Below are 19868 nucleotides of genomic sequence, written 5' to 3'. Positions count from 1 at the left end.
ACCTGCCCTTGAGCATTTACACGCTTTCGCTCTTGCAGGTGTTGATTAGAACTAGGAGGATACCAGGGATGATTGCAATTTTGAGTCTGAGTCCGAACAAGGTGGGAGGGCTCTGTCACTTGTGGGGTAACATGGTGTTCTAGGTGGTGTTCTAACTCATTACTTGAGCTGTCCTGCACAAATGTAGATTCACTGAACTGGGGAAGGAGATCTTCCTGAAGGAGAGTTTCTGGATCAAGTTCCGTAAATGATTCAGCTTGAGATTCGACTTGATGAAGCAAGTTCTCATCCAAAGACGAAAAACCATTGCCTTCTATAGGATCACTGAAATAGCTCAGCTGAGGACCAGAGCCAGCAGGGGCAGAAAAATTAATGTTCACTGCAGACAGTTTTGAACCACTGAAGCTGCCCCGAGGATGTGCTGAATGCAACACATGGAAATTATTTGAATTTAAAGATGGACTTGAGTTAAGGAGGTTATCTGTATTTTCTTGCTTGGTCCCTATCTGAGTAGCAAAGGCATCACTCTCTGGAAAATCAGATAGAGAATGAGTTTGTTGACTAACAGAAAGAGCTGTCGAAGACTGTAGAAGACTGGTAGGAGAAACATGGTTACTAGAGAAGGAATAAGGAGGTGAAAACTGTGTATTAACAGAGCATGGAGTTATAGTAGGAGAGTGTCCATCAAAGTTTCCGTCTTGAGTCCCACAAAAGTGAGGTGAGTCACTTGCAGTCTGAGAAAATGACTGCACAGAGATAGACTGTTGTGAGTCTGAAAGAGTAGCACCTTGAGGTGCATGAGAAACACTGGTTCTATGTGGAACAGACGCATTAACCTCCATGAAGTTTTCTGACTGACTTTGAGTGTCCTCTCCTGCATTGATGCCATTTCTGTTTTGCTGCGACTGCAACGAGGCACACGGATGGTGCTGTTCGCTGGCCTGAAATAAGGCAAAATCATGGTGTGCTACAAAGCTTTTGTTCTGCTGCATAGATTGTGAACGACCTTGGTGAAAAGGGGATCCATTCTGATTTGAAACACTGCTAGAAGTTTGGTGTCCCCACATTGGGCTTCCATCTGCCACATCAGGAAACATCCCATTTGTTTGGCTTTGGGGGTGGATGGGTGAACAATTAAACTCAGAGTGTGGTGATAAAACATTTTCAGCTGGGCTGCTGAAGGACTGGTTTACTTGAAGTTTCAATGAATCATACTGATTTAGCTGCCCAAATTCATTTATCTTTTGTTGAGTTTGCGTTTCCTGCACATGGTTTAACGAGTCGATGTGTAAAGGTTCAAACTCTGCACCCAAGTTCAATTCATCAACAAGTGAAACAGGTCCAGTTTGTACAAAAGCATCATCAGACAAACTTTCTAAGGTATCACTAAAGAGGTTGGCATCATCAAAAAAGTCCATCATAGGATCTGTCATCTTGATATATCTGTGCTAGTTTGATACTACTCCAAATGGAGTCAGCTAGCCTTTCGGCAGCACACAGCAACAGAGAATTTGCAGTGGTCAACACCTTATCTAAGTCATGTCCACATCCATTAGCACATTTGAAGAAATAATGTCTTGAAGTGTTTAAAATACCCTAGGCAAGAGGGAAAAAAGCAATTAAGCGGTTACTTAAAATGTTAATGTATGGGGCTGTATTTTAAATCACCACCGCCCCCCAAATCATGTTTTGTCTCCTGTCATGTGACACTTAAAATACAGAAATGTTGTTGCAGATGGACTGATGTGAACCCAAATTTCCAACTTTCTGATATATTTACTGAATATGTATGCCACTAATCAATTGCTATAACAATACATATGTTTGCATTAGACATGTAACCTTTTTACTATATAGGAACACAAGCTGAAATCTCAGGTCATGTGTTTTACACAGAAATCTTATCTGCTTAGGGGAGCAGTTATTAAGGAGTTCTAGTCGCCTCCATATGCAAAAGCAAAGACAAAAGCAGGATAACTTAATCTTCAGTTAAATGCCCAGAACATTTCAGAAGGAAGGGTTTGTAGATACTGGGAAAACCTGTGTTTGTCCATGATACTGAAAGTAACTATCTGGTTAAAAGAGTGTAACTACTCATTGTATGCATAATAATACATGCAGTTAACAATCAATTGTGTCATATCTACAGCACTTGATTTCATAACATTATTTTGCCACCGCTTCATTCTTTTACATAGAAAAGGAGCCTTTAATTAAATGTTTGACAAACAATCATGGATTCAATTTTAAGAGATGGTTGTAGAGTTTGATATTTTATTATATTTGAATAAATCTGTCAATCTTTGAAAAAACTAGCTTCAAAAATATTGATTTTTATTCACCATGGTTTATTGGGACACAAACAAGTTGACAGAATGTAATGCTGTGTTATCATAAGTATCAAAAGGGCTTCCACAGTGATTGCAAAACAATCTTCAACCATATCAATATGGATTTTAAAATGACTGCTCTAAAATAAATGAGCTGTAAATTTCACCAATATATAATGTGAAGTATGTGGTACAGCATGATGGGAAAGAACTTAAGGTTCAAATGTTTCCTCCTAACATCACCATCCCTGCCACTCCCCCTCCTCTTTAAGTGCATTTGCAAGTAGGAGATTATAAGCTTTCTCTTCTGATTTGACTTAACCACAGTTTAGCATTAGATCAGAATTCTAACCTTTGGTTAATCTGAACTACAGTTTGTTGAAACAAGCTAGCTTTCTAAACAATGATGTCAAATTAACCATGTGGCTTGTTTGAAAAAAGTCATTGTAAACCTAGTTTTTCAGGTCTGATGAAACTACTTGTTAAGCAAAAGCTAAACCCCCAGAATCCATAATTCCTACCAGATGGGAGAAAATGTAAACCCAAGGGCTTGCCTAGGATCATTCACATCATGTTACACTATGGTTTAATATGATGTCTGAACACAGCCAGTGTCTTTCTGTTGATTTCCTCCTTGGTACATCATACTTAAAACTATAAAGTTTATTTATATTTGCAGGCTGTCCCCTCCCATCATCTCAGTAAATGTCATGACAATCCGAGCTCAGGAAGCTCATGCTACTTTTAAAAATATGATTTATTACAGCGTCTTACTTTTTAAAAATGTTTTCTTTCAAGGAATTTGTTAATTTGTCATCAAAAGGGCTATAACAAGTTTCTGTAAATCTATTTTATTTGCAATGATCTGAAACTTCAAGATAATGAGCATCATTACTGGATTTTAACTATTTATGTTTCTGTTTGTCAGTGACATTACTGTTATGACTCAGTTCAGTATTAGAAGGGGATTAGACAAATTCACGGATGGTAAAGTAATCAATGGCTACTAGCCATGCTGGCTATGTACTACCATCACTGTTGGAGGCAGTTGCTGGAAATCACAAGGAAATAATGCTGTTCTTGCAGGCTTCCCATAGGTGTTGAGTTGGCACTGTGAAAACTTTGGTTTGATACATTTTGTGACATTGTTTTGATCTTAAGATAAGTGGAGGTTTTTGATAGTTTAATCCCTACCAAACTGCTGAACTTTCAAGCAGTTTTACAGGGGAAAAAATCTTCAAAATTTATCAGGTTAATCTACTCACATTTTGAGGATGCATACAATCATTTAACATAATTGTTCAATCTTCCACCTCAGGTAGAGTCATAATACATTCTACACATTATCTAACATTTCTGCATTATAATTTATGTTGCAGCAACACAAAAACTGACCATATCAATTAATTTGGCTACCATGGTAGTTCCTACATATACCCACAAACTATATCAGCATATCCATTTCATAGCTCTTGACTAAAGTAATGCCCCTTAACTTCAGTAAAGTCACTTAAGGCTTTTCAGTTAACCATATGTAAAAAAGCAAATAAGCAAGTCCAAGACCATAGAACCATAGAATTGTAGAGTTGGAAGGGACCCCAAGGGTCCTCTAGTCCAACCCCCTGCAAGGCAGGAATCTCAGTTAAGGCATCCATGACAGATGGCCATCCGACTTCTGCTTAATCCAGAAATATCTAGCCAATTGAAGCTACTGCTGTTATGCATTGCCACTGTAGTTATATTGAATACAATTAAGTTTTAACATAACTGTCACCAATTGTGGATAGTATCCAATGCATTTGTTCTGTTAACACAAAGTTTCCGCTTGCACAATGGCTCTGTACCCCTTCCTATCTGCCGGCACCCTACCCAAATCTATTCCAGAGATTTGGGGGAGCCCCAGGAACAGATTTAGTGGGCACATGGGGAAAGAAGACTGAGAGGAACTTCAGCTGTCCTTGCACTAACTGAACGAGTTCATGGAATACCACACTGTATTTTTTTGCATTTCATTTCTATCTGACCTCTCTGTTGATATTTTTTCTCTACCTGCAAACTGGGCATGCATATCAGTATGGACTTACTATCTGAAAGTACTACTCTGTTTGCAGAGATGTAAAACAATGAAACTGTTCCAAGAAATATAGATCAATGCTAACAGCATTTATCATTGAAGTTCCTGTGTTACAAGGATTTATACAAGGTCCAGGATGGAAACTCCATTTAAAATGCTAAATCACCACCAGCAAAATAATCCACAAAATCAAAATTACTAAAGATTTATCAGTGTCATCTGCTCCAACATCCCAGAGAATTCTACCCAAGATTAAATTGCTTAACATTTCAGTCTACAAAAGTACGCATTATTATCCTAAATAACTTTCCTGGAATTTCAAATGTAACTTACTTCCAAGTAACACAGAGCAAACTTTAAGAATCAAGTTTTATTTAAATCACTGGCATTTACTTAAGCTGGAACTTCAATGAAATGAAGGAAGATTTCCTGCAAGTTCAATGGAGTTTGGGGGCTACTCCTTCCCACTGCAGTCATTGTGCCCCTTTTCACAACACATGCAGCATGAATAGCCATGGAAAATCTGCAGTGTTTGTGTGTGTGTGTAAGAAAGAGAGACTGGAATTGCCTGAGCACAGGAGTCTTAGAAGCCTGAATTTTAAGAAGACAGTGTAAAGCATACTATTCTAAGGATTATCAGTTAATCTTATATACTCTTTTAATGTCCAACAGTGATAATAATTGCTTGAACATGTGTGTTTCCCAAAAGGCATTAAAATTCAGGAAGTATGATTCTGCCTTTTTAAAAAATCCTGTTTTTATTTGGTAAGTGTATTAGCATCAATTCATTCAACTTACATCCACTGCACTGAAAGATCTGAAAGTTTCCTGAAACGAGAAATTTGAGAAAATATCCACATCTATCAGTGCAAAGAATGCAAGATAAAAAACCAGTTCCTTAGTTTACTCCATGCTGGAATTACTGGTGAACTGAACTGCATAAAAGAGACCATACAACATTGATTCCTACTTTAGCCAATTGTCCCTGGAAAATATTGAAGGCCAGGAACACAAATTATCTATTACCCACAGGAATCTATATATGTCATCTTTGTAATTCAATGACATGGTAGAAAAATAGGTAATTTGAAACCACCTGTTTAGATGACAATTAACCTGGCAGAACCACAATATAACTGGACAGAAGTTGTATACAATGCTTAGAGCTCAGATAGGGTAGAATTTGTTGGTCTTTCATTTGCTGTTAAATTTGGTGAAATAATCAAAATAATCCTTACCCATTAATATGAAGTGCATTTCCATTGCAAATGTCTTACACAATCCTAGGAAATCCTTGACCCCCAAAAGATAATTCATTAGTATTAGTGATCTGAAAGACAAATTACAGTACTGTATTAAAGAAAACCACAAATTTTCAAACTAATTGCTTGCTTCAGTTGACTTCAAATACAGTGGTGCCCAGCAAGACGAACGCCTCGCAAGACGGAAAACCCGCTAGACGAAAGGGTTTTCCGTTTTGGAGGCGCTTCGCAAAACGAATTTCCCTATGGGCTTGCTTCGCAAGACGAAAATGTCTTGCGAGTTCCTGCGGGGTTTTTTCCCCTTCCCCCCCCCCCTTTTCCTAAGCCCTAAGCCGTTTATCAGCTGATCCGCTGATAAGCCGCTTATCAGCTGATCCGCTAAGCTGTCAATGGGCTTGCTTCGCAAGACGAAAAAACCGCTATACGAAGAGCCTCACGGAACGGATTAATTTCGTCTTGCGAGGCACCACTGTACTATATATTTGCTTAGGAATGCTATCTGAAATACATCACAGCCTAAAAGTGGAAAAATTGGAAGCCCTAACTAAACATTCCACAAGTACAAATATAAACTATAACTTACAACAGACTCACTCAGATCAAAACAAAAGAAAACAAGAACTTGTGTGCTAGTGCATCATCACATTTTATCATTATTGCATTGGTTGAACAGCTGTACTTCAGTCAGTCTCAATCATGGCACATGTCCTGTCACCACAAACTTCAAATAAGTAAATACTTAAATTTTAATTTTTAAAAATGCAGTCTCCTGAAAAATCCATACAGTAGAACCTCTACTTGGGCCTGATCCAAGTTGCGACCGTGGCAAACCCGGAAGTAATACCGGGTTTGCCGTGATTCGCAGATGTGTAGAAGAAGCTTCTGCCATTTCCGCATGTGTAGAAGTGGCCGCCGCCTACACATGCACAGAAGTACGCTGCCGCCGATTGCGCCTGCGCACAACGGCGCTTCTACCAGTGACTCGGATCGACATATGGATGGACCTCCAGAACTGATTACATCTGTAAGTAGAGTTTCCACTGTATTTGGAACAATGAGGTTACAAAATTAACCAATATTTAAATAAAATAAAAAACAGGAGAGGTTATGAGATTGAGAGTACCCTTTGGTTTTATGAACTTCCTCCCATGAATTTTAAAGAAGGATTAAAGTTTGCACATTCTGGTTAAAATTAACCATGGTTGGCATTAATGCCAAATAATGCTGTGCCATGGTCAATGCTGTAAAGCAGGGAGGAGAAACATCTGGCCCTCCATATGTTGCTGAACAGTTCCAGCCAGTAAGGACACTGGAATCCAACAATATATGGAGCACTACAGATTCCCCTTCTGTAAAGGGATTGGAGCCAGGGTGGGTGGGGAGAATCTGTGTAAGAGTGAAGAGAGCCCCCCAAACCTCATGAATGAATTTTCAGGGCTGCAGATAACTGCAGTGGAGAAAAGGGAGTTGGGAAGCCACACTGCCAAGAGTGCTTGCACCCTGCTTGCACTTCTCAGGATTCATCCTTCCTTCTAAGCCCTATGTTTCACAGCCTTGATGACAATTTATTTTAATAGAAACACTTAGGGATCCTGGCTGTCCTCGTGCAGGGTCATACAAAGTAGCAACTAATTAAACTACTTTATTTTTCTTTTAAAAAAGTTTTTAAATTTTTAAAAATATTGACAGCAAACAACTTATTTCCAAAATAGGAATTGTAGAACCGCAGATTTGGAATTTCCATAGTAGTAACATGCATAATAAGAGATTTGGTGTTAAGCCAATATAACATATAAAATCATAAAAGAATATGATGAATTAATCAAACTACAAAATTTTTTTAGCATATATTTTCTGTCCACCTCATACCTTTTATCAGAAATTACAATGAAATACTGTCCCAGAGCCTCTTCTTGTAATCAAGGAAGACATGTCATTCAGCTGTAAGGTTCACAAGATGACCTCATGTGCATAAGCCATGGTTTATGTCAGGGATGCAGTATTTGTATGTTCTATCAGATATGTTACTATGAGACACTGTTTGGTTACCTGCTTAGGCAGAGGCAACTGAAGACCCATAAATCTCCAGGACAGTCAGTTTAAAACTACCCCCTCTTGTCATTTAGCAAATAAAAATAACCACCTAGATGTGGCACACACTATTCAACATTACTAGAGTTAAAATATAGATCTGCAATCACCTCAGCAATTAATATCATTTTGTTGAATGATTCTAAGGCAGGTGCTTGATAAATACATTCTAGCTTCAGAACAATCACCATACCATTTGGTGTAAAAATTGGTTCCCTTTGGTGGGTTACACTGTGTCACATTGTGGTCAATCACAAATACTTCCTTGTAGCAATACTGTCAGTACATCAGAAGAACTGGGAAAGAAAAAAGGGGAAACCCCAGATTATTATGAAGGTTAAGATAGAGCCATCACATAACCAATCTGCAAGACAAAAACAGCTAACAGTCTGCAAATAACCTTGTAGCCTTTTCAATAAGTATTTCTGAGGTGATATGCAAAATACATAACATGCTAGTCAGATAAATGTGTGTATACACACATATATTTAATATCAAACATTGATCATGTATGTATGCATAACAACCTCAGGAATATTTATTTGAAGTTCTCAAGAAAAATATATAACTACAATTTACACTTCTGCTTATACTATGATCTATATTATCTGTAAATATTTTAACATGACATTCATTATATGCCTTAAGCTGTCCTCTAATTCCAAGCTCTTTAATTAGGACCCATTATTTCCCCCATTTGCGTGTCTGAGAAGAGTGAGAAACTTTTCTTAACTAAGCAAGGATCATAGACAATTATTTGAACACACTCAGAAATGATAACAAAGTTGGTATATATGAACAGGAAATTATAAAATATTTGGAAATTCAGAGGCCAAATTTTCCTCCACAAAATACAAGAGATACATAATACATGCATGAATACAAGTGCTTTGGACAAAATTTCTCCAAGACCTACACCATACTTAGTAATACTAATGCTTAGTCCTCAAAATACTTAGGATGTACCATCTACATATGATAGCAAGAAAATATAACTGGCTATTAGCTTCTGGTGCAAACAATATTTTCCAGTTCTGTCAAATCAATATTTTTCAATTATAATTATTTACTGAATAAAGGCAGATGAGTCAGAGAGAGAGAGAGATTCTTGTGCCTTCAAAGGTTGGACAGGTGGTAACCAACGAAACAGCCTTTTCTGTAGTGGTACCTTGGTTCTGGAATGCTTTATTCTGCTTTGCTTAACTGTTTTTATTGGTTCAAGCTTTTAATAAATAACAACTGGATATAGGCTTTTTTTACTGTTTTATTAAGTTTAATGATTATATTGGTAATATTTTTATAATTATTATTTTTTTAACCAAATTTTGTAAGGTTTCTGACTCCTAAGGCTGTTTTGTAAATCAACATTACTTCTATTTCCACCCCCAGTGGAAAATACAGGAATGTGAGACTCACTTTGCTGACATATTGACAACATTCTTTTTAAGATGTTTAAAACAATAAGAAATTAACTGATGAAATGGACCTCAATGACTCCTCCAACATTAGCTGTCAGTTGAGATAAAAATATTCAAAGTGTCTTGCACTGTTAGAAACTTAATCTAAGTAGAAACAAACTGACCAGTGATCTGACCCAGAAGGTCTTTTCTTAAATGATATATATAAGTTTTTCAGAAACCAAGACAAGGGTTTCTATAACATTATACTTGCAAGCTTACTAGAAAAGAAATATTGTTACCTTATTTGTTACTGCATGAAATATTGTCTGTAGCATTTCTAGAATAAAACAGAAAGGCTTGTAAAGTTGTCTACATATGGTGTTCTAAAACAAGAGCCAGCTTTCTTCCTTTATTTCCACAAGTTGTGGCTAGACGTTTTCACACAAACTTTTATTTTAATTTTGGAATATTCTTACTTAGCATTCTAAACCCTGGATCTACCATGCTGAAGGGAGTTTGAATGAGGTGGAGGTTCCCCTCTGTGCAGCTCTATCAGAATGTTCCAGTGCACCTGGCTAGTGGGAAGCTTCTGCTGGCAGATAGAGGTATCCTCCAGAGCAGAGAGGTGGAACTGGGCCATTGCAAAATCCGTTGGACCCAGAGCTAGCCCTCCTGTCGTCATGTGACAGCAACACTGTGCCAGTTTGGAAGCTGTTGTAGCAAAGAAACATTCTTCCTGATTCACTCACATTCCACTTATCTGGCAGTTAAGTCAGATAAATAGTAAGAGATTCTACATTTTTTTCTAGTCAACTTTTCCCAAATTATGAAAAAAAAAAACACGTCAATATTCACTTTTAATAGGACATAATACTAATTGTGGTATAAAATGAATCACTGATGATGATTTTACAATTGGAATATTTGGGGGAAATTATAATTGGCCCTCATGGCATCTGCTGCGTGGGCAGTTTAGCCCTGTAATCCATTTGAGTTTTAAATCATTTCGCTATAGAATCCAAACTTGGGACCATGAGGATCACCTAGTCCAACCCCCTGCAATGCAAGAATTTTCTCCCAATGTGGGGCTTGAACCCATGACACTGAGCTTAAGAGTCTCACACTCTACCAACTGAGCTATTCCTCATGTATGTTTCCTATTACTTCCAAACCAGACACATTCACTCATTATAATAATTCATATACTACATGCTAATTACAAACAGGCTATAAAATCATTTTCTTACCACACTTAAATGTAAAGTTTCCAAGCGGAATAGGAGATGCATTTATTTAACATGTTGCTTATGGTATAATTAGTTACAATTTACTTTTTAAGCCAGTGAGTACTGGTTCTTCAGGATGAATGTTACCCCCAATGCAAACTTAGCTACAGAAAAGCTAAACAAGTTGGAGACTAATATTCTAGCACACAATAAGAATGCTAGGTAAAGGTTTCCAATGGTTCAAATTATTTCCACCTACCAAGTATTTTTTCAAGTGCACATGAACTGACCATTAGCAAAGTATCCTAGCATTACTGCCACCAACAGAAAATTTAGGCTTCTGTTGTGGAAAGTCAGGGGAGATTTTAATCTGACTCCTGGATGGGGTGAAATGGCAGGCTCTACACTCACTTCAACTTTGATTCCAAAACCAAGGCAGATGATAAACCCTTAAGAAATCACTCAGAATTCTTGTATTCAAACATCTGTCACTTGAGAAAAAAAGCTTTTTAAAAAAAGAAGAAAACATAATGCAATCCAACTCCTAAGAGACTGAAAAATTGTTGGCACTCATCTGTCTTCTATACAATCTGACCCAAGGTCTAAAAAACAGATATGTTTTCTTAAGACCTTTTACAAATCAGGGATATAGAGATGGAAGTATTTCATAACAAGCAATGAAAGGAAAGCCATTGAAATTTTGTGTATTTAAAATAGCATGTGCAGTGTGCTACTTACTTTACAAAACATGAACAGACTTTTATTAAGAAGAACCCTTACATCAAAGGGCAGATTCCCTAAGGGTGCAATCCTAAGACTTGAACCTAAACATAATTACATCACAGAAATACAGTACTCCTTATATCAAGTTTTCTTTCTTCAATTTTTTCAGGTATCAGAAAAATAACTACAAACTCTAAGTTCAAGCAATAGCCTTCCCCTCCCAATTAGTGCTGTGGTCTAAGCCACTGAGCCTCTCGGGCTTGCCGATCAGAAGGTTGGCGGTTCGAATCCCCACGACAGGGTGAGCTCCCATTGCAAATATAAATTAAAATAATGTTTTAAATCAACAACAACTACCTAAACCTGACCAGCAAGAACCCATGAACTTTCAGGTACAGTATGCTTGGCCTATATATACAGTGGTACCTTGGGTTGAGAGTTAATTCGTTCTGGAGGTCCGTTCTTAAACTGAAACTGTTCTTTACCTGAAGCACCACTTTAGCTAATGGGGCCTCCTGCTACTGCTGCTGCACGATTTCTGTTCTCATCCTGAAGCAAAGTTCTTAACCCGAAGTAATATTTCTGGGTTAGCAGAGTCTATAACCTGAAGTGTATGTAACCCAAGGTACCACTGTATTAGAAATACTAGAGCAAGACAATTCCTTGTCTGAAGATGGAACTTCCAGGTTCACACTATATGGCAAACATAGGAATTCCTGTCTTGGCTACCACATTTTATTTGTTTGGAGAAAGCAGACACATAATGCTGCCCAAAAATCCTAGATTTCACCACTGCTTTCTATAGGCAGCTCTTATTTCTGTCCAGAGGGAGAAGAGTCTGAACTGAAAGCAGAGGCCAAGCAAAATATGTGAGTTTCAGTAAAGTCTATGGCAGATAGCAGTTGAGACACTAAAGTATTAGGGTTTCAGTTGACTATGGGCTAGGCAGGGGGTGGGGCAAAGGGGACTGAAGGGCAGGAGAAGAAACTAGCCTGATCAAGCCCCTGACAGCTTATTGCAGGTATCTTGGAGAGGGCAGGAAATAGGGAAATGACACTCAGGGGCTCAGGAGCAGAGGCACAGGGAAGAGAGGAGATGGAGAGCGAAGGGGAAGAATCCGAGGGGAGCGTAGGAGAAGAGGACAGTGGACCAAGGGATTCCATGAGCCTCTCCAGCGAATCGGAAGATTCACAGAAGGCGGCGCCAGTGGCCAGGGGTAGGGGGTTCCCAAGGGGAATGCCCCAGGAGCAAGGGGGCAGCAGGGACTCCTAGAGCAGTAGTTGGAAATCAGGACCAGCTTCCCCACCAGAGCAGAGTGGGGGGGAAGAGTCCCAAGGATCGGGGCCAGTGCATTCCCCACCAGGGAGAGAAGATAAGGCAGGGCTGACCACGCCTCCATCAGAAAGTCGGACAACGGAGGAGAGGTCAGATCCGGCCAGTGTCCCGGAAGAGGGAAGCAGTGACCGAAGTAGTGTAAGTAGTGTAAGTAGTAGAGAAAGGTCACTGGGTTGGCGCGAGAGGCAAGTTCAAATGTACAGGAGCGTGGGACAGCAGAGAATGAGGATTGGGAACCGGGTCCTAAAGCCCGCCGGAGGGAGGGGGAGGAGCTAAGCGACTCAGCGTCGGAAGAGTCCAGAAAGGGCAATGCCCCAGCGGGCAGGAGGACCCAGAGGAGGAGAGAGCAGCGTAAAAGGTGGAGCAGGGCTAGGATCTTAAACTGGTGTCATAGGGGAGGAGACTCAGACGGGACTTCGCCGATCTAGGGTTTAAGACGTAGGGCTGCACGCTGTGGCTTTGAAATGGAAACTGAACTTCAATAAAGACTTTTGTACATTACCACAGCCTAGCGTTGGTCCTCTGTGAGCTGGGACCTAGAGGCAGCTCTGACAGACACGTATTCCCTTTTCTACTCTACAAAACCCTACCACCTATATAGCAATGAAATGCTCAGGTTTGACTGAAAGAAAATCATCTACCCTTGAGAGACCTGAACTATAAGGTTCCTATTTGAGGTTCAATGGCACACTGAACAGAAGAACTCCTCTTATAGCACAGGGAGGCCCTTTAGTTGCAAGGTCTCACTTCTATGTTGATTAACAGCAATAAAACAGTCTATTACACTATTTTGTACAAAAAAGCTACTGAACACAATATATATTTCAAAAATGTATGAATCTGTCTAGTTTTCCTTTCTATACCAAGCATTAATGTAACAAGATGCAATATACACTACTGATAGTTCTTTCATTTATGAGATATCAATACAAATGGCAGGCCAATAGTCACAAACTAAGTTTCTAAACAGAGTTTTTGTCAATGTGTATTTTCATTCCCTATTAATTTCATGAGAATGATCATTTCTGAACTTTCCACATATTTAAAATGAGAAAGAATATCAGTATCAATGTGGTTATTATTGGAAGCAGCTACATGCTGACCAGAAGGAAAATCCCAGTCCCTCTTCTGGATAAGATGTTCCTATGGATGCATCTGATTGAGATATTATTTGTGGTATTGTAATCACATGCAAAAGTTTAATCTACCGCTTAAAGAAAACACACAAGACATAGGGTCAGAAATATCAATGTTTAACTGTCCGTAAACCCTATAACCTAAGATAATTAAGAAAAAGACACATGAGGCAACAGGTGGAGCTACAAAGCAGCAATACAAGAAGGTTCTTGGGAAAGATAAACATGACTGCCCTGGATTTTGAACCTCTAGAAAATTTATTCAATATTCACCAACCTTTCTCAAGGACAATCAACTTTCAGACTTTTCAAATATTGGCCAATAAATACCAGCCAACTACTTTTACTTTCACTACACTAATGCTACTGATGGAAAACCACTCACATTCCAAGCCCTTTAAATTTTGTCAGTATCTAGCACATGAGGATTACAGCCTGGAATCCCTACATTACTCCAGTTAAATAACCTCCATCAACAGAAATGTCTATATGATGAAGAGTATATACCTCATCCTTTTATTTGGTCTACATGACAGACCTTTATCAAATGGCATAAGCAACTTCATTATCCCTGCTTCCTCATTAGCAGAAGCCAGTGTCATCCAAACAGTTTACAATATGTTATTACTCTTTACTCCCATATACTCCCTCAACTTTTTATCTAATTAGATGATCCATGGAGCAGTGTGCTACACCTAGGCCTGAATTCAAATTTCAGTTCAGAAATGCCCGGTCACACCAGCTTTTCCCATCTGTAAAAATAATGATCCAATCTTATCATACTATGGTCATATTGAATAAAAATATGATAAAGCACTATTAGATATATAAATTAACATGTTTTTACACGATTTTAGCCAAAAGTTATTATGCACTCATCTACTTGCACCACATCTAGTGCTGAAGCAATTCCAATACAATTCTCAAAATAAAAATGAGCACAGGGGCTGCTACCTTCATTTTGAGAAGTTTCTTCTAACTTTCTGTTAACATTCCCAACCACACTGGTATCAACCCTACTTGCTATATTGTGATCCAATACTAAATTTCTACACTTCTGTCCCCCGCCCCCCCCCCCCCCCGCAACTGAAATCAACATGCATTTATTCCAACTTTCCAGCAAGCTGTAAGTAACTTTTCCACCTTTTGACCACCTTTCTATTACAATAGCGCACTGGTCCTCAACAGGTGGCTCAGGGCTGGAGATCCAATCTCAGGATGGTCCTGGCAGAGATGCCACTGCTGTTTTGTTTTGTGAAAAGAAGCAGCCTCCTCCTGCTTGGAGCATGCACTACTGAAAAGCTGTTCCTCCTTCAATTATTTGTCTGCAGGGAGAATACAGTGGGTGGAACAGCACACACTCAGAAGGAAAAGAGATGTAAGAGAGAGTGACCACTTTTAAGCTAAAATGTAACTCCATGGGTATATTTGGTAGCTGTGTCTCCCTATGCAGCTCTACTGTCCCTTCACACAGTGCAAGCCTGAGTGTGGCACAATGTACATGTCCAGAGGGCTCTTCCCATTTGTTCTGAGGCTGTATCCCCATATCCCTATGCTTGGCTCCAAGCCATGAGAGACAGGAGAATGGGGGTAGAAATAGCTGCACAGCCCACCAGGACTGGGCAGAGGCTATCCAGGTGCTTCTCTCCTCCTTTGTACAATGACATCAAAGTGCTGGGTTGGCAAGGAAGAAGGTAGGTGAACAGGTCATGGAGCACAATGTGTAAAGTGAAGCTGCTTGATGGCAGAGGATTCAAAAGCACAAGAAAAAGCACACCTTAAACACAGCATTTTACTTAACATTCCATTTCCTCCTGGGGTGCATGGCTTCAACCCTTAAGCATGAGCTCTGCCCCTTTATGTCAGCCCCTCCTCTTGACTGCATGGGTTCTTGGAAGTGGGTCTTGTGTTACAGACTGGAGTACCAGGTGACTCCCAGTTCCTGACAAGCAGAAGTTAGTAAATACATTTTATGGAGAAGAGTTGCCAATTTACCAGTAGTAGAAGCAGGCACCAAAGACCATGTGAGAGTATGTAAAATGCATATATGACTTTCTGATCTGGAGATATGACCAGAGGACAATGTTTGCCAACCAATGTAGCAGGCAGCCAACTACATCCAAGGCCAACAGAGAAGTATATTTTGCTCTCAAACCTGATGGAAAGTGGGGTGGTGATTAGGCAGCTACTTCAAACCACCCTAATGACCTCCCAGTGGCGTAGCGTGGGGGGTACAGGGGGGGTCAGCCGCACTGGGCGCAACATCTGGGGTTAGGGCAAATCCACGGGTTAGGGGGCGCAAATCCACGGGTTAGGGGGCGCAAATTACTTGCCTTGCCCCGGGTGCTGACAACCCACGCTACGCCACTGTGACCTCCTCACCGTGCAAAACATATCCCTGCAGAAGCATTAAAGTAGCCCATCTAGACCAGTACCTGTTTCCCAGAGGCTAATCAGCTTCCTCCAAGAGGTCCACAAACAGGGCATTAACGTAACAGCCCTCTCTCCCTCCCAGCAGCTGTGATTTAGTGGCATTCTACCTTTTAACTTGGATGTTCTGTGATACCCACTTCAGGGAAAAAGCACCTCACCAAATTTGATGTGAAGCACATGCCCACCATTTACACCACACACACACACATATTGGGTGGGAGGTGGTGATCTGTGCTCATTACTACCCTAGTTACAGGTAGGTAGCCGGGTTGGTCTGCTGTATTCGAAACAAAATAAAAAAAATCCTTTCAGTTGGTCTCTAAGGTGCAACTGGAAGGATTTTTTTTATTTTGTCATTACTACCCTATACACCTCAAACACAGGTAAGAAGTGCCCTGATGGATCAGACCGGAGGACTTATTTAGCCTTGCATCTAGTCCAGCACTCTGTTCTCATGGTGGCCACAGGAAGCCCACAAGCAGCACATAAGGGCAATAACATTTTCCAGCTCCTAATCCCCAGCAACTGGTATTCATAATAGCACTATATTGCACTATATAGGTATGCTGTAGGCAATATACACCTGACTATATATATATGGAGGTAAAGCCAGGGATAACTCAAAGAAGAATGGAGAGCATGGAGTGTCTGTGTGGCATAAGAGGGTTGCAATCATTGCTCAATAATTCCCCCCCCCACTTCCAACAAGTAAAAGGACTTCCTTCCCTAAGCAGTCTTGGGCTAAAAACTGGTGAAGGAAGAAAGCACTGAAGGCAGAAGGGGGTTGGTAGGAGGGAAGAGCAAAGAAAGGACGCGAGGAAAGAAAGAGGTGGAAGAGAGAGCGAGGGAAAGACAGCTAGAGAAGGTGTGACAGAGAGGCGGCGGCGGCGGCGGCAGCAGCAGCAGCAAGGCCCAAGCTGCGCCTTTCCTCCTCCTCGTGTGAACGCAGAGTGGGAGCAGCAAGAGGGCTCAGACTGGCCGCGTCGGTCCCTGGAGATGGATGAGGGTGAGGGTGTGCGTGTCGGAAGGGCAAGGCACGGCAGGGCCTCGGCTTCTCACGTACTCACCAAGCCCGCCAGGGCAGCCTCCCTCGCCCTCTCTCTCCCTTTTGCGCGCGCGTGTGTGTGTGTGGAAGAGGTGGCGTCTGAGGCGATGCCCCACGCCCGCCTCGGCTTGACAGCTCGACCCCGGCGGCGGCCACCGCCTGAGAGGACTCGCGGTCCTCCTCCTCCATGTGGTTAAGGGTGGCACAAGGGAGGCGGCGGCGGCAGCAGTGGGCGAGGAGGCGGCCACTCCCCTCTTCCTCAGGGAATCCCCCCATTTCTCTCCCCCCCACACACCCCACGACCAACACCCACCCCGCCTAATTTTTCCCGCCCACCCGGGCTTTCTCCTTCCCTCAGCGCCTCCTTGCCTGAGGGAGGGCAAGAGAAGGAAGCGCTTACCCGGTGGCGGTGGCTGAGCCTGAGGAGGAGGGCGGGTGGCTGGCAGGCTGGCAAAGGCCCTGCCTGAGGCAAGGAGGTGGCGCGGCGGCGGCGGTGGCTGAGGGGAAAGGGGGGCGGGGCGCGACGCGGCGTGATTCGCTCCCTGCCCCCGCCCTCTCCCTGCTCACCCCGAGACTCCCCCGTCCCCTCCCCTTCCCTTTCTCGTCGTCGCCCGCCAATAGCCTATTGGCGGAGCCGCCCTCGCCTCCCGCTCCCCCTCCCTCCCTCTCCTCTCTCCTCACGGACTCTCTCTCTAGTTCGCGCGCGCCTTCCCTCTCACTAGGGGAAGTGACAGGGGCAGAGAGGGAGAGGGAAGCCGCGCGCGCGCCGCCAACCGCCTGCTCCGCGACCCCAGCCAACCCGGGGAGGGGACACTTAATTCTTCTTTCTTTTTTTTCGGGGGAGGAGGGCTCGCGTGTATGTCTGTTGGCGGTTGGGAGGTGGTGGTTGGTTACGGGTGGTATAAGGTAAGAGAGGAGGGAGGTTGTATTTGCATATTTGTCACCCGCTCGTTGATTGGTCAGAAGGCAGGGTGAGCGGTGGAGTCAGTGGGTGGTTGGCAGCGGGGGGAGAGTTGAAAAAGGGGAAGACTTTTGCCCGCCCCTTTTTTTGCGTGGGGGGAGTGGGTGGGGCAAAGGACTTTGCAAGAGAGGGGGCAGGAGAGGCTCAGGAAATCCTGCTGGTGCTGCTACTACTCAGAAATAATGCTTTAATAAAATAAATACAGTATAAGAAAAAATATTAATATCATTTTAGGGAGCACAGACATCTCCTGTGGGAGAAATGAGACTGAGCGGGGGTGCTTATATATCTATGTATATATTTACATTCTGGCCACAGTAATTCATGCATTGGTTACTTGCATTATTTTTATTTGTTTATAAAATTTCTACACTGCCCTTCACCTGAGAATCACAGGGTAGTTTACAATATAAAAACACAAAAATACACAACATGGTAACAAACAAAAATGACACTCTCTGTGGGGCTTCCCTTGCACTTAGAATCATAGAATTGTTGAGTTGGAAGGGACCTTGAGGGTCATCTAGTCCAACCCCCCTTTTATTATTTTATTTTATTGTTTATACCCCGCTCATCTGACTGGGTTGCCCCAGCTACTCTGGGCAGCTTCCAACATATATAAAAACAATAAAGAATTAAACATTAAAAAGAACTTCCCTGTACAGTGGTACCTCGGGTTACATATGCTTCAGGTTACATACGCTTCAGGTTACAGACTCTGCTAACCCAGAAATAGTACCTTGGGTTAAGATTCAGGGTGAGAACAGAAATTGGGCTCCGGCGGCGCGGCAGCAGCAGGAGGCCCCATTAGCTAAAGTGGTGCTTCAGGTTAAGAACAGTTTCAGGTTAAGAACAGACCTCCGGAATGAATTAAGTACTTAACCCGAGGTACTCTACTTCCTTCTGATGTCTTCTAAAGGTTGTATAGTTACTTATCTCCGGGGTCACATAACTCCATACCCTCCAAAATTTCTCTGCTGAAAATAATGATAATAATAATAATAATAATAATAATAATAATATTTATATCCCGTCCTCCCCAGCCGAAGCTGGGCCCAGAGCGGCTAACAACAGTAAAATAATACAGCATTCTAAAATCAATTCATTATAAAATCAGTTCAAATCAAATTAATGGCAACCGTTGGGCTAGAGTTCTGTCAGGATTACCAAAGGAGAGGGTCAAGCTGTGCCTTGGCCAAAGGCCTGGTAGAACAGCTCTGTCTTGCAGGCCCTGCGGAAAGATGTCAAGTCCTGCAGGGCCCTAGTCTCTTGTGACAGAGCGTTCCACCAGATCGGAGCCACAGCCAAAAAAGCCCTGGCTCTGGTTGAGGCCAGCCTAACCTCCCTGTGGCCTGGGACCTCCAAGATGTTTTTGTTTGAAGACCGTAAGGTTCTCCGTGGGACACACCAGGAGAGGCGGTCCCGTAGGTATGAGGGTCCTAGGCCATATAGGGCTTTAAAGGTTAAAACCAGCACCTTAAACCTGATCCTGTACTCCACCGGGAGCCAGTGCATCTGGTATAGCACTGGGTGAATGTGATCCTGCAGTGAGGACCCCATAAGGAGTCTCGCCGCAGCATTTTGTACCCACTGGAGTTTCTGGGTCAGTCTCAAGGGCAGCCCCACGTAGAGCGAGTTACAATAATGCAGTCTGGAGGTGACCTTCACGTGGATCACAGTGGCTAGGTCAGGGCGAGAGAGGTAAGGAGCCAACTGCTTAGCTTGGCGGAAATGAAAAAATGCCTTCTTTGTTATAGCTGCAATCTGCACCTCCATGGAAAGGGAGGTGTCGAAGATTACATGCAAACTCTTAACGGACGGTGCTGGCACTAATTGCACCCTCACAAGAGAT

At 41.9% G+C, this 19868-nt stretch overlaps 1 protein-coding gene across 9 annotated transcripts in view; it reads right to left on the bottom strand.

The window, feature by feature from the left end:
* Window positions 1–17618, bottom strand: part of CHD9 (chromodomain helicase DNA binding protein 9) — a 74030-nt gene extending 56412 nt beyond the window's left edge. For 6 of the 9 annotated variants that reach the window (XM_079988677.1, XM_079988683.1, XM_079988685.1 and 3 more), the window contains exons 1-4: window positions 17456–17617; window positions 7951–8053; window positions 5643–5734; window positions 3–1596 (exon numbers count right to left, since the gene is read on the bottom strand). In XM_079988677.1, the coding sequence (XP_079844803.1) occupies window positions 3–1433 (1431 nt within the window). In that variant the 5' untranslated portion in view covers window positions 1434–1596; window positions 5643–5734; window positions 7951–8053; window positions 17456–17617. Of the gene's footprint in view, window positions 1–2; window positions 1597–5642; window positions 5735–7950; window positions 8054–15354; window positions 15520–17455 lie in introns of all 9 variants that reach the window. The other 3 variants (XM_079988681.1, XM_079988684.1, XM_079988679.1) reach the window with 3 other exon arrangements.
* Window positions 17619–19868: the final 2250 nt, after the last annotated feature.

The sequence above is a fragment of the Podarcis cretensis genome (assembly GCF_951804945.1).
Source record: "Podarcis cretensis genome assembly, chromosome: 8".
In the NCBI taxonomy this organism is placed as follows: Eukaryota; Metazoa; Chordata; class Lepidosauria; order Squamata; family Lacertidae; genus Podarcis; species Podarcis cretensis.
Note: the sequence above shows the minus strand (reverse complement) of the source record. Positions and strands in the feature narration are given on the sequence as shown.